Below are 13,035 nucleotides of genomic sequence, written 5' to 3' on the forward strand. Positions count from 1 at the left end.
CAGGTCAATTATTAATTTTAATTCTGGGGTCACTAGTTTTTATTAAGCTAAGGGATCTACAGCAAAGGCAAGTATGTGGACCTAGGTCCGCCATGATCTCACTGAATGGTGGAACAGGCTTGAAGGGCTGAATGGGCTACTCCTGATCGTAATAAAACTGATGAGGAACCATCAACCTGAAGCTTTAATGTTTCTGCTCCCACAAAAAAGAGCAGAGATGAGTTAGTATATGTAGGAATAGGACCTGGGTGGAATTGTGCTCAATGCAGACTCAATGGGCCAAATAACCTCCTTCTGCACTGTAGGGATTCTGTTCTGTTCTATGAGCACAAAAAAAAATTTTCATTAACTGCTTCTGTGTGGTAAAAAACAACACACTAAGGATCCAAAAACCAAGCACATTTTGAACAGTGCAAATATTGGGAATCTATCCACCAATGATCTCTTGTGCTGACCCTATTAAAGTTGGTGAGGTCAGAGAGAGGTTACCTTTTGGAAATGCCAGTGCTGGGCATTTGTATTATTAGTGATGTATTTTGGAGTTGAAAAACCTTCAGAGTCCCTTAAAACTTAGGGGCTCTTGGCTGTGATTCAGGCCCCCATCTGCTGTTGATTAAACTGTCATACTCGGTCCCAGTTAGCATACTGACTTGCTATTCACTCCCATGCCACTCGTCTTGTTTGGTCTGCCTTTCACAAAGCATCACTGAAACTATTGAAACAGAATGAGATCCCTTGCCTGGAATAATTCACAACCATTCAGTTGCAGTCTTGTCACAGCGGCAGTGGAAAGGGTATAGATAGATGCGCTTCTATATGATAATGGTTTCCTCCGAATGCTCCAGTTTCCTCCCACAGTCTGAAAGATGTGCTGTTTAGGTACATTGGCCGTGCTACATTCTCCTTGTGTACCCAAACAGGCAGCAGAGTGTGATGACTGGGGGATTTTAACAGTAACTTCACTGCAGTGTTAATGTAAGCCTACTTTTGTGACTAAAGAAGGGTATCGATGTGAATCATAGAATCCCTACAGTGCAGAAGGAGGCCGTTCGGCCCTTCAAGTCTGCACCGATCACAATCCCACACAGACCCTACTTCCGTAACCCCACATATTTACCCTGCCAATTCCCCTGACACTAGGGTCAATTTAGCATGGCCAATCAACTTAACCTGCACATCTTTGCACCGTGGGAGGAAACCGGAGCACCCAGAGGAAATCCACCAGACACGGGGAGAACATGCAAACTGCACACAGACAATGACCTGCGGCTGGAACTAAACCTGGGTCCCTGGCACCATACTGCCTTATGATGCTTATATGTGAAAAGGACAATGGCAACACGTTTGCTTGAGAGCTTCAATTTTTACGAACCACAATGCTAGAACAAAGCATTTAGTCTTGATTTCCTATTAACTGTGACTTTTCCCCCAAGAGCCACCCTCAGGATGCTGAGCAAACAATCATAAATCGCTTTGCAACAGATTGCCTGCAATCTGGCATAACTATCAGAATTAAAGAGATCTTTTTTTCTCTCCCAAACAGCCCCAGGCAAGGATTACACTCCACCTATCTATGATTCTATGCAATTCTATCATCATAGTGGGTGACCATATGCTTCAGACTGCGATTTAATTTAGCTAGCTAGGGGCTAAGTGTAGAAATGTGCAGCTGAATTCAGGCGTCAGCCTGGGCTCAGTGTTAGCTTATGTGCCCGTGAGGAAGAAAACTGGGTTCAAATCTCACCCTAGAGATTCGATTGATGTTTCAGTGTACTATTGAAAGCATGCTGCACTGTTGGAGGATGGTGTTTTCACATTAGGCATTAAATTGTCAAATTGAATTGAATTGAATCCTATGGTGCAGAAGGAGGCCATTCAGTCCATCAAGCCTGTACTGACAACAATCCCACCCAGGCCCTATCCCCCGTAATCCTTGCATGTAAAAGATTCCGTAACACTTTTGAAGAAGAATGGGGGAGTTTATCTGGTGCTGGCCAACATTTATCTTTCAACCAACACCACTGAAATGGATTTTTTGGTCATTATCTCATTGCTGTTTGTGAGATCTTGCTGTGTAAAGTTACTGCCATGTTTCTGACGTTACAGCAATGACTATATTACAAAAAAGTGATTCACTGGCTGTAAAGCCTTGCTGAGATGCCCAGAGGTTGTGAATATATTCTATCTTTTGTTCAGACAGCTGAGAAGTGCAAATAGGGGCTCCAACACCCACTGTTACAGTATAAAGTGGGGACCCCTTTTGACAATGTGTCACTGGCAGTTTTAGCACTGGAATTTCCTGGTGAGGAAATCCCAGTACTTATGCCAGGATGTTGATTCTTGCTTATTTTTAGAATAGAATCCCTACAGGGTGCTGGAGGAAGCCACTCGGTCCATCGAGTCTGCACCGGCTCTCTGACACAGCATCACATCCAGGTCCCATCCCACAACCCCACATATTTACCCTGCTAATCCCCCTAATCTACAGATCTCGGGACACTAAGGAGCAATTTAGCATGGCCAATCCACCTAACCCACACATCTTTGGACTATGGGAGGAAACCGGAGCACCCAGAGGAATCTTATGCAGACACAGGGAGAACAAGCAGACTCCACACAGACAGTCATCCAAATTGAACCTGGGTCCCTGGTGCAGTGAGGCAGCAGTGCTAACCACTGTGCCACAATGCTGCCCTTTTAGAACCAGCTTGCACAGTGACCCTGGGATTTTAGGATCAACTTGTACAGTGACCTTCTCCTTCATTTGTCCTTTAATAGGATGGGAAGAGAGGGATATGGTCCCCGGAAGGGTAAGGGGTTTTCGTTCAAATGGACAGCATGGTCAGTGCAGGCTTGGTGAGCTGAAGGGCCTAATCCTGTGGTGTAATTTTATTTAGTCTTTGTTCTTATATGAGTAAGTCCCCAGCATCTTTTCATCAACCCTGTGGGAATCTTTGCCAGTGACTGCTCGAATATCCAGGATCTGGGATGGGGGAGGGATGCAGGTGGGGAGCAATATCTTTTAGCTGCTTGGGATATCATCTTGAAGTTTGGAGACATCATTCTCATGGATGCACCTTGAATGCTAAAGGTGTTTGCAGTTGCTGATTAGCCTATTTTTTTGGATATCTTTGCCCCTTGTGGAAGGGTGTAGGGTCAGCCCACAAAACATGCCACTTTTGGCTTCAGGAGACCAGGCCAAGACTGGGATGGCCACCTGGCACACCAGTCATAGAACATAGAACATTACAGCGCAGTACAGGCCCTTCGGCCCTCGATGTTGCACCGACCAGTGGAACCAATCTAATGACCGTCTAACCTAAACTATTCCAATGTTATCCATATGCCTATCCACTGACCATTTGAACGCCCTTAAAGTTGGTGAGTCCACAACTGCTGCAGGCAGGGCATTCCACGCCCTTACTGCCCTCTGAGTAAAGAACCTACCTCTGACATCTGTCCTATAATTACCACCCCTTAATTTGAAGCTATGTCCCTTCGTGTTAGCCATCACCATCCGAGTCATCTGACAGAGAGCAGGCTAAAGCTACGGATGCTCCCAGCCATGCTAACTCCTGTCCCAGTGCAGAGTAGAAAACGTTACATAATTCACTATGATATAATTTCAATGACAGAGGAGGGAATTGCATTGCAGATGAATAATTGGAGCTGCTGCAGTATTTCTTTAAGAGCAATGGTGTTTGGGACTGCCATGTACAGCATTATTAATTTGTCCAGAATGGCTAATGTTTAAATTCTTCAGTACAATGCCCTGGAGGAATAAGTTACAGCATGTCTAAATATTGAATGAAAAATTGCTTCATCCTCTAGGTTTCCTGAAGTCACTTTCTGAAAACATTTCCAACTGATAGGAATCATATGATTGATGTGTCGATTGAGACCAGCCCCCAATTTGGTTACATACGATGAATTAGATTCAAAAATGGACTTTGCAGATACAGCTCTGAACTTGCAGCAACTCACTGGATCATGTCAAGTATGTGCAAAGTTCCTTAGCACAATTAATATGGTGCAGCTGCAATCCTTGTAGACGTAATTACAGAATTTACAGCACAGAAAGAAGCTATTTGGCCTACTATCCTGGGCAAGTGCAGGCTGTTCCACTAAAATTATCTTTTCATCTCTCTTACCTTTTCCCTGTAGTATTTTATATTCTCACTTTTGAAATATTCATCTCATTCCATTTCATAGAATTATTATAGAAACCCTACAGTGCAGAAAGAGGCCATTTGGCCCATCAAGTCTGTACTGACCACAATCCCATCCAGGCCCTACCCCCATATCCCTATATATTTACCCACTAATCCCGCTAACCTACCCACCTCAGGATACTCTTGGGCAACGTGCACATCTTCGGACTGTGGGAGGAAACCAGAGCACCCAGAGGAAACCCATGCAGACACGAAGAGAATGTGAAAACTCCACACAGACAGTGACCCAAGCCAGGAATTGAACCCAGATCCCTGGAGCTGTGAAGCAGCAGTGCTAACCATACTGTGCTACACTCCCTTTTTTAAATGAGACTCGATCTCAATAACCACTTGTGGGAAAGTATTCATGCTTTGAGTGTGAAAGTTCTCTTCTAACCTCCTCCTGCATTCTTTTGTAATACTCCTGAGTAAATGTCCCTTTGTTAATGATTCACAAATCATGGAAAGAATCTTTCACTAATTACTCCCTGTTTGAAGAACTGTTCTAATTTTGAATTCATCCACAAGAACACACTTGAATTTCCGCCATACCTCAGCATACTCTCGGACCTCCCAAATCCTTTACAAACAATCCATTACTTTGAAAGTGTCTTTGGCAGCATGGCAACTAATTTGTGCTCAGCCAGTGAAAGGAATGGAGAATCTGTTTTTGGTTGAGGAAATTAATGCTAGGTGGGACAATTCTTTGCTCTTCAAACAATTTTAAAATTCATTGCTGACTAGGCCAGCATGTATTACCCACTCCTAGTTGCTGTTCACAAGGTGGTGGTGAGCTTTCTTCTTCAACTGTTGCAGTTCCTGAGATGTGAGTACGCCCACAGTGCTGTTAGGGAGGGAATTCCAATATTTTGAACCAGCCAGAATCAGGGAATCATGGAAGCATAAAATCCCTTTAGTGCAGAGGGAGGCCATTCGGTCCATCAAGTGTGCACCAACTCTGCAAAAGAGTATCTTACCCAGTGCCTCCCGCACTATCCCCATAACTCTACGGATTTATCCTGTTAATCCACTAACACATCTTGGGATACTAAGGGACAATTGCACACAACCAATACACCTAACCTACACCTCTTTGGAATGACGATATATTTGCAAGTCAGACAGTAAGTGACTTGGAGATGAATATCAGATGGTGGTATTCCCAGGAATTTACTGCTCTTGTCCTTTTAGGTGGAAGTTTGGTGGTTGTGGTGCTGCCTAAGGAACCTTGGTGAGTCCCTGAACTGCATCTTGTAGGTGGTACACACGGCTGCCACTGTTCATTGGTGGTGGAGGGAGTGAATCTTTGTGGGAAGGGTAGCAATCAAGTGGGCTGCTTTGCCCTGGATGGTGTCAAGCTTCTTGCGTGTTGTTAGAACTGCACACATCCAGGCAAGTGGAGAGTGTTCCATCAGCCTCTTGACTTGTGTCTTGGAGATGGTGGACAGGCTTTGGAGGGATAGGAGGTGACTTACTTGCCACAGGAATCCTAGCCTTTGACCTGCTCCCGTAGCCACAGTATTTATATGGCTAGTCCAATTCAGTTTCTAGTAATGGCAGCCCCCACAATGTTGATTGTATGTACTATGGGATCTTACACCTCAACGTCTCTGGCTATTCAGTACTCTGTTGAAATTTCAGCCTGGATTATACAGGGACAATTGAGCTGACATTCTGATCTAGAAACAAGAGTGCAGTGGACTGAGCTAAGCTATAACTTAGACCAATCCTCAGTCCTCTGTGCTGTATCAACACTTTTGAGGTTTTCTTTATAACAATGATATAATTTCAGGTCTCTTTCCAAGACTTGAATATTGTTCTTCTAACAAGGATAGCTTGGCACAACATCGAGGACTGAAGGGCCTGTACTAGGATGTTCTATGAAACTGCAGACAATCCCCAACTGTAGCCTCACCAATTCAACATAATTTTTTGTTTGCTTTATATTCCATGCCCTTGTATTTAAAACCCAGAATCATTCAATCCTCTGTTGGCTTTTTCTATATGCACTCCCAACTTTAAAGATTGCACTGCTGCATCTCTGTTCCCACTAAGAAGTCTGACAACATCAGGTTTAAGTCCAACCGATTTATTTGATAGTAAACTCGCAAAAGTTAAACCTGCTGTTGTCAGACTTCTTACTGTGTTTACCCCAGTCCAACGCCGGCATCTCCACATCATCTCTGTTCCACCATTCTACTGAGAATCTCATCACTTAGAGTACACAGTTCATTGTTCTTTTTCCTAAAATGCCCAACTGTGTGGAGTTTGCATGTTCTCCCCGCGTCTGTGTGGGTTTCCTCCGGGTGCTCTGTTTTCCTCCCACAGTCCGAAAGATGTGCATTATGTGCATTGTGCATTGGCCATGCTAAATTCTCCCTCAGGGTACCCAAAGGCGCCAGAGTGGGGCGACTAGGGGATTTTCACAGTAATTGAATTGCAGTGTTAATGTAACCCTGCTTGAGACACTAATAAATAAACTTTAAACTCGTGTGTATATCCCAATTCTTTATATAAAGAGGTCACAATTGAGCCTAAACAAGAGTTAACAATTTTTAACAAAACATTAAACATTGAAAACTTTTTCGTAAATATCTCCCTCAGTTTTAAACACCACTGGTGGCGCACGGAAGGAAAATGTCCCAATTGGATGATTTAGTATCGCACGTTAAACATTAGTGCAATGAATATTTAATAAATAAGCTTGTCGGAGTGAAGGTTCAATACACATCTCCAAAAGTTATGTAAACCCACGTTAGGAACGTGGGGGAAAATGTGTAGGTTCGGATAGCAATGAGCAGATTACCATTGAATTAGAGACCGAAAGTTTAAGTTTCCTCTAGGTTGTACGAGTATTTTTCAGTGTTATTCACCAGAAATCGACGTAAGTGCTGCCAAAGTCGGAGAATTTCGATCAAACTTCCGCGGAATGGCACTCACTATCGGAACTGGAGCTGCACGTTTCTGGCCCGGTCCCCAAGCCCGGACCTGGTGAGAAATGTGCAACATAGCAGCTCCGCAAAGATAATAACTGTATCCATTTGCAGTACTCGGAATAAAAATCAACTTTTTTTTTAGGAGCAAGGAGCTGAAAAAGCACGTTTTTAAAAGGACACTTTTGAATATTTTGCATTCATTTACTAAGAAACAATGACATTACAATTTTTTAAAGTCACTTCCAGTTAATATCGGGATTCTCTCAGTTGGACAAGCCAATAAAGTTTATTTATTAGTCACAAACAGGCTTACATTAACACTGAAATGAACTTACTGTGAAAATACTCTAGTCGCCACACTTAGGCACCCGTTCAGGTATGTTGAGGCAGAATTTAGCATGACCAATTCACCTAACCTGCACATATTTGGACTATGAGAGGAAACGAGAGCACCTGGAGGACACCCGTGCAGACACAGGGAGAATGTGCAGACTCCACACAGACAGTGACCCAAACTGGGAGTCAGACTGGGGTCTCTGGTGCTGTGAGGCAGCAGTGCTAAACATTGTACCACCCTTTTGAATAGACACTTGATTGAAGTATTGAAATGGTTTGTGATAATGTAGTTGAAAAATAATTTACTATACCTCCGCCAAGTTTTCACTCTCAAATCGATCAATAAATATTGGATAAAAGCAAATTACTGCGGATGCTGGAATCTGAAACTAAAAGAGAAAATGCTGGAAAATCTCAGCAGGTCTGGCAGCATCTGTAACGAGAAAAGAACTAACGTTTTGAGTCCAGATGACCCTTTGTCAAAGCTTTGACAACTTTGACAAAGCTTTAGCAAGGGATATCTGGACTCAATACGTTAGTTCTTTTCTCTCCTTGCAGATGCTGCCAGACCCGCTGAGATTTTCCAGCATTTTCTCCTTGATATCAATAAACATTTGTTGGTGCCAATTTTTTCTTTAGAAGTGTTCTAAAATGCTGCCTAATTGAATGTTCAGCAATAGAGAAACTCCAGCAAACCTTCATCAAATGAGTTCAATTTGCGCCTGGATCACCCTCTAAGTACAGAGGGAAACTTTTGGACTTAAACAAGGTGTAGATAGGTGAAGAGATGTCAAAACGCCATGGTACGTTGGTGAAAATGTATTTAAAATACAATGGGTGAATTTGAAGCTGGAAGGGCAAACTCCTCTCCCACGTTGTACAAGGAGACATGGATGAGTGATTTTGAATTTCAATATCAGTGGCTTTGTAGCCGCTGTGCCCAGAGCCAGCACTGGAAGACCTCAGCTGTCTTCAAGCTTGGGTCTCATCTGAATTCTGCAGGATAAAGTGGAGGTGTCAGACGGTGCCATGCACTGGATCACTAGTTTGATCTGGGGTATGGGAGGGGAGGATGGAGCTGATCTCGTCCTCTGCATGGTAGCACTGTGATTAGCACTGCCGCCTCACGGCACCAGAGACTTGGGTTCAATTCCAGAGTGTGAAGTTTGCATGTTCTCCCTGTGTCTGCATGGGTTTCCTCTGGGTGCGCTGGTTTCCTCCCACATTCTGAAAGATGTGCTGTTTAGGTGCATTGACCCAAACAGGTGCCGAATTGTGGTGAATTTCACAATAACTTCATTGCAGTGTTAATGTAAGACTTACTTGTGACTAATAAATAAACTTTAAGGACTGGCAAGCTGCAATATTTTGTGGAGCAGGGTAGGGGAGACATGATTGCTGATTTAGACCCTCCAAATTTTGCATTAATTTCTGGAGATTCTGTAAAATTCTCCTTAAAGATAGTTGCTGGCTGTCACCAACAGACACACTTGGGATGAGTGTGTGTGTGTGTGTGTGTGTGCCTAATGTGGGAGCCCAGTGTGCATCTTTTAAACAATTGTTCAATTCCCTTCCTTCACCATCTACTTCCCTACGCTCTCTCTCCCACTTTATCTTTCTTTGACACTCCTGCCTCTCTGCTCTCTCCTCTTTCGTTCAGCCCTTTCTCTTTTTTCTCTTCTCACTCCCTCTGCCCTCTGACGTCTGCTCTCTCCACTCTCTCGTCTCAATCTCATCTCACTCCCTCATTCTCACTCATCTCACACTCCCTCCTCCCTCTCTTTGCTCCCTCCCCTTTCACACCCCCACCTCTCTCTTTCTGCCCTCTCCTCTTTTGTTCTGCCTTTTCCTTTTTTCTCTCCTCACTCCCTCTGCCCTCTTCTCTCGGGCCCTTTCAACTCTCTTGTCTCACTCTCTCCCACCTCACTCTCCCATCACTCTCTCATTCTCCTCACCTCACTCCCTCTCATCTCATTCCCTCTCATCCCATTCTCTCTCATCCCACTTTCTCTCATCTCTCTTTCATCTCACACCCCCTTCTCCCTCTCTTCGTCCCCTTTCTCACTCACCTCTCTCTCCTTGCCCTCTGTCCCCTCACACTCTCCCCTCTTTCTCTCCCTGCCCGCTCTCTCCCCTCTTTCTCTCCCTGCCCTTTCTCTCCCTGCCCTCTCTCTCCCCTCAAACTTTCCCCTCTTTCTCTCTCTGCCCTCTCTCTCCCCCCACACTCTCCCCCTTCTCTCTCTCCTCACACTCTCCCCTCTCTCTGTCCTCTCCCCTCTCACACTCTCTCTCTCTGTCCTCTCCTTCCCTCTGCCCCCCTCTTCTCTCACACTCTCTGCTCTCTCTCCTCCTGCACTCCCTTTCTCCCTCCCTCTTTCCCGGGCTAATTGATTGTTGGAGGGGTATATTTGGTCTTTTCTCACCTTTCTCACAGGCTCCTTTCCCAGCTCTGACGATTGGTCTCTGCCCCTCACTCTCCGCCCTCCTGGCGGCGGCTCTCAGTTCACAGCCATCAGTGTAGGTGACACCGTCGCTGCCACAAACCTGCTCGGGGGATTTACAGCGGCACTGCCCGCGGCTCCTCCGCTTGGCCCCAGCGCGGACACACTCGAAGCCCTGGGCACAGCGGCCGTACTTGGACTCGCGGCCGCCGCAGGGCGCTCCCTGGCCGGCGGCACACACCGTGCAGCAGCGGCAAGGGTCGCTCAGCTCCCCGAGCGGACAGCCTCCGGGGGGCAGAGCCGGGCACTTGGACGGGGCACAGGGAGGGCACTTTGCCGTCTTGCCCTCCACATTCACCGCAAGGAGCACTAGGAGCAGCCCACCCTTCAAACCCATCCTGACAAATAACTGGAAGCGAGAAGACCCGGGTCCCCTTATACAGTAACTGAGGCCCCACCCAAACTGTACTCCCGTTGACAGTGACTGAAAGCCCGTCATTATAAAGCCAAACTCCCACAGAGCAAACTCTCACTCACACAATTAAACTCAATTCTCACTCACACAGACTGAATCAAACTCTCACTCACACAAACCAAACTCCCACTCATTCAAACCAAACTCAATTCCCACTCACACAGACTGCTCAAACTCTCACTCAAACAAACCAAACTAAATTCCCACTCACACAAACCAAACTCATTCCCACCCACACAGACTGCTCAAACTCTCACTCAAACAAACCAAACTAAATTCCCACTCACACAAACCAAACTCATTCCCACCCACACAGACTGCTCAAACTCTCACTCACACAAACCAAACTAAATTCCCACTCACACAAACCAAACTCATTCCCACCCACACAGACTGCTCAAACTCTCACTCACACAAACCAAACTAAATTCCCACTCACACAAACCAAACTCATTCCCACCCACACAGACTGCTCAAACTCTCACTCACGCAAACCAAACTCTCACTCACGCAAACCAAACTAAACTCCCACTCATACAAACCAAACTCATTCCCACTCACATAGACTGCTCAAACTCTCACTCACACAAACCAAACTCATTCTCACTCACACAGACTAAATTAAACTCTCACTCTCACAAATTAAACTAATCTCCCATTGGTACAAGCTAAACTAAACTGCCATTCACACAGACTAAACTAAACTCTCACACAAACCAAACTCAATTCTCACTCACACAGACTAAATTAAATTTGAGTCTGCACCAACCACAATCCTTATCCCCATATAGTTACCCACTAACCTATGCATCCTGGAACACTAAGAGCAATTTAGAATGGCCAATCAACCTAACCCACACATCTGTGGACTGTGGGAGGAAACCCACACAGACATAGGGAGAATGTACAAACTCCACACAGCCAATGACACAAGCCGGGATTTGAATCCAGGTCACTGGAGTGTGAAGCAGCAGTGCTAACCACTGTGCTACCATGCCACAACTGTATTGTGATACAAGCTAAACTCCCATTCACACTATCTGAACCCAACCAAATTCCCATTCAGGCAATTCAAGCTCCAATTCAAATAAGCATTTCATACAAGAACTCACTAGTGTTAACTAATCTGACTAAAATGACCATCAATAGATTTGGAACATAGAAAGAGGAGTAAATCATTTAGCACCCTCCACCATTCAGTTAGATAATGGCTCATCATTTTCATCAATGTCATTTTCCCACCCTATATCCCTTGATATCATTAGTATCCAGAAATCTGTGTTAAACATGCTCAATGAATGAGCCTCTGCAGTCCTCTGAGGTAGAGAATTCCACAGATTCACCACCCTCTGAGTGAAGAAATTCCACCTCATCCCAATCTTAACCAGCCTATCCTTTTTTCTGAGACTGTCATCTGGTTTTAGACTCAACAGCCAGGAAAATATCCTATCTATGACTGCATTGTCAGGCCCTGTAAGAATTTTGTAAGTTTCGAAGAGATCACCTCTCACTCTTCAGAGCCCTGGAGAATATGGTCTCAGTTTCCTCACCCTCTCCTCATCAGACAACCCAACCATTGGATTGGTGCCTCACCGAAATAAAACTGAGTTCGTACTGCTCTGAGACTTGTACATGACTATACAACCTGTGTGAGCTCACTTCTGATAAATAGCCAGCTAATAATAAAATAATTTAAATCCAATACAATAATCAGGCCTGCAATATGAGATGATTTAATGACCACTTACGAGTCTTTTCCCACCCAGGCTCAATTCTTAGGCTCACAGGTGGATGGCAGTTCAGTGGAGGTGTTGACAATTAACCCAAATAATGCATGGTGAATATTGAAGGTAGTTATGGTCAGGAAAGTTAACTCCAGTTAGATGCTATATGGAATTTTTGTATGGGAGGTTAACTTGTGTGAATTGGAGTTTAGTTTGCCCGAATGGGAATTTAGATGGCTTCAGATTTTGTGAATAGGAGTTTAGCTTGTATCAGTGGGAGTTTAGGTTAGTTTGGTTTGAATGGAGAAGAGATTAATTTAGTCTGTGTGAATGGGAGTTTGGTTTAAGTTTCTTTATGAGTCTCACAAGTAGGCTTACACTAACACTGCAATGAAGTTACTGTGAAAAGCCTGTAGTGAAAACACTCCGACTCCTGTTTGGGTACACTGAGGGAGAATTTAGCATGACTAACCAGCACGTCTTTTGGACTGTGGGAGGAAACCGGAGCACCCGGAGGAAACCCATGCAGAAATGGGGAGAATGTGCAAACTCCACACAGACAGTGACCCAAGCCAGGAATCTAACCCAGGTCCCTAGCACTGTGAGGCAGCAGTGCTAAACACTGTGCCACTGTGCCACCCAATAAATGATCAGCTATGATCTAACTGAATGGTGGAGTGAGCTGGATAGTTTACTACCATTTCTATGTTCCAAGTCTACTGATGGTAGTTTTAGTCAGATAAGCTAAGACCGGTGAGTTATTATTTGGAATGTTTATTTGAGTTGCTGTATATGGGAGGTTAACTTGTGTGAATTGAAGTTTAGTTTGCCTGGGTGGGCAGCTCAGAGGCAATTCTGCATCATGTAATTCCTCTCCTGACTTCCAAGGCTGTTCACCATCTTTAGAACAGA

At 44.7% G+C, this 13,035-nt stretch overlaps 1 protein-coding gene across 1 annotated transcript in view; it reads right to left on the reverse strand.

Annotated features, from left to right (window-relative positions):
* The window catches only part of igfbp7 (insulin-like growth factor binding protein 7), a 30,090-nt gene extending 19,740 nt beyond the window's left edge, over positions 1 to 10,350 (reverse strand). Inside the window, exon 1 of the mRNA XM_080195026.1 lies at positions 9,907 to 10,350. Within this exon, the coding sequence (XP_080051152.1) occupies positions 9,907 to 10,321 (415 nt within the window). The 5' untranslated portion in view covers positions 10,322 to 10,350. The remainder of the gene's footprint in view (positions 1 to 9,906) is intronic.
* Between the last annotated feature and the right edge of the window lie 2,685 nt (positions 10,351 to 13,035).

This window comes from Carcharhinus amblyrhynchos, chromosome 1, assembly GCF_965287045.1.
Source record: "Carcharhinus amblyrhynchos chromosome 1, sCarAmb.v2.hapA, whole genome shotgun sequence".
Lineage (NCBI taxonomy): Eukaryota > Metazoa > Chordata > Chondrichthyes > Carcharhiniformes > Carcharhinidae > Carcharhinus > Carcharhinus amblyrhynchos.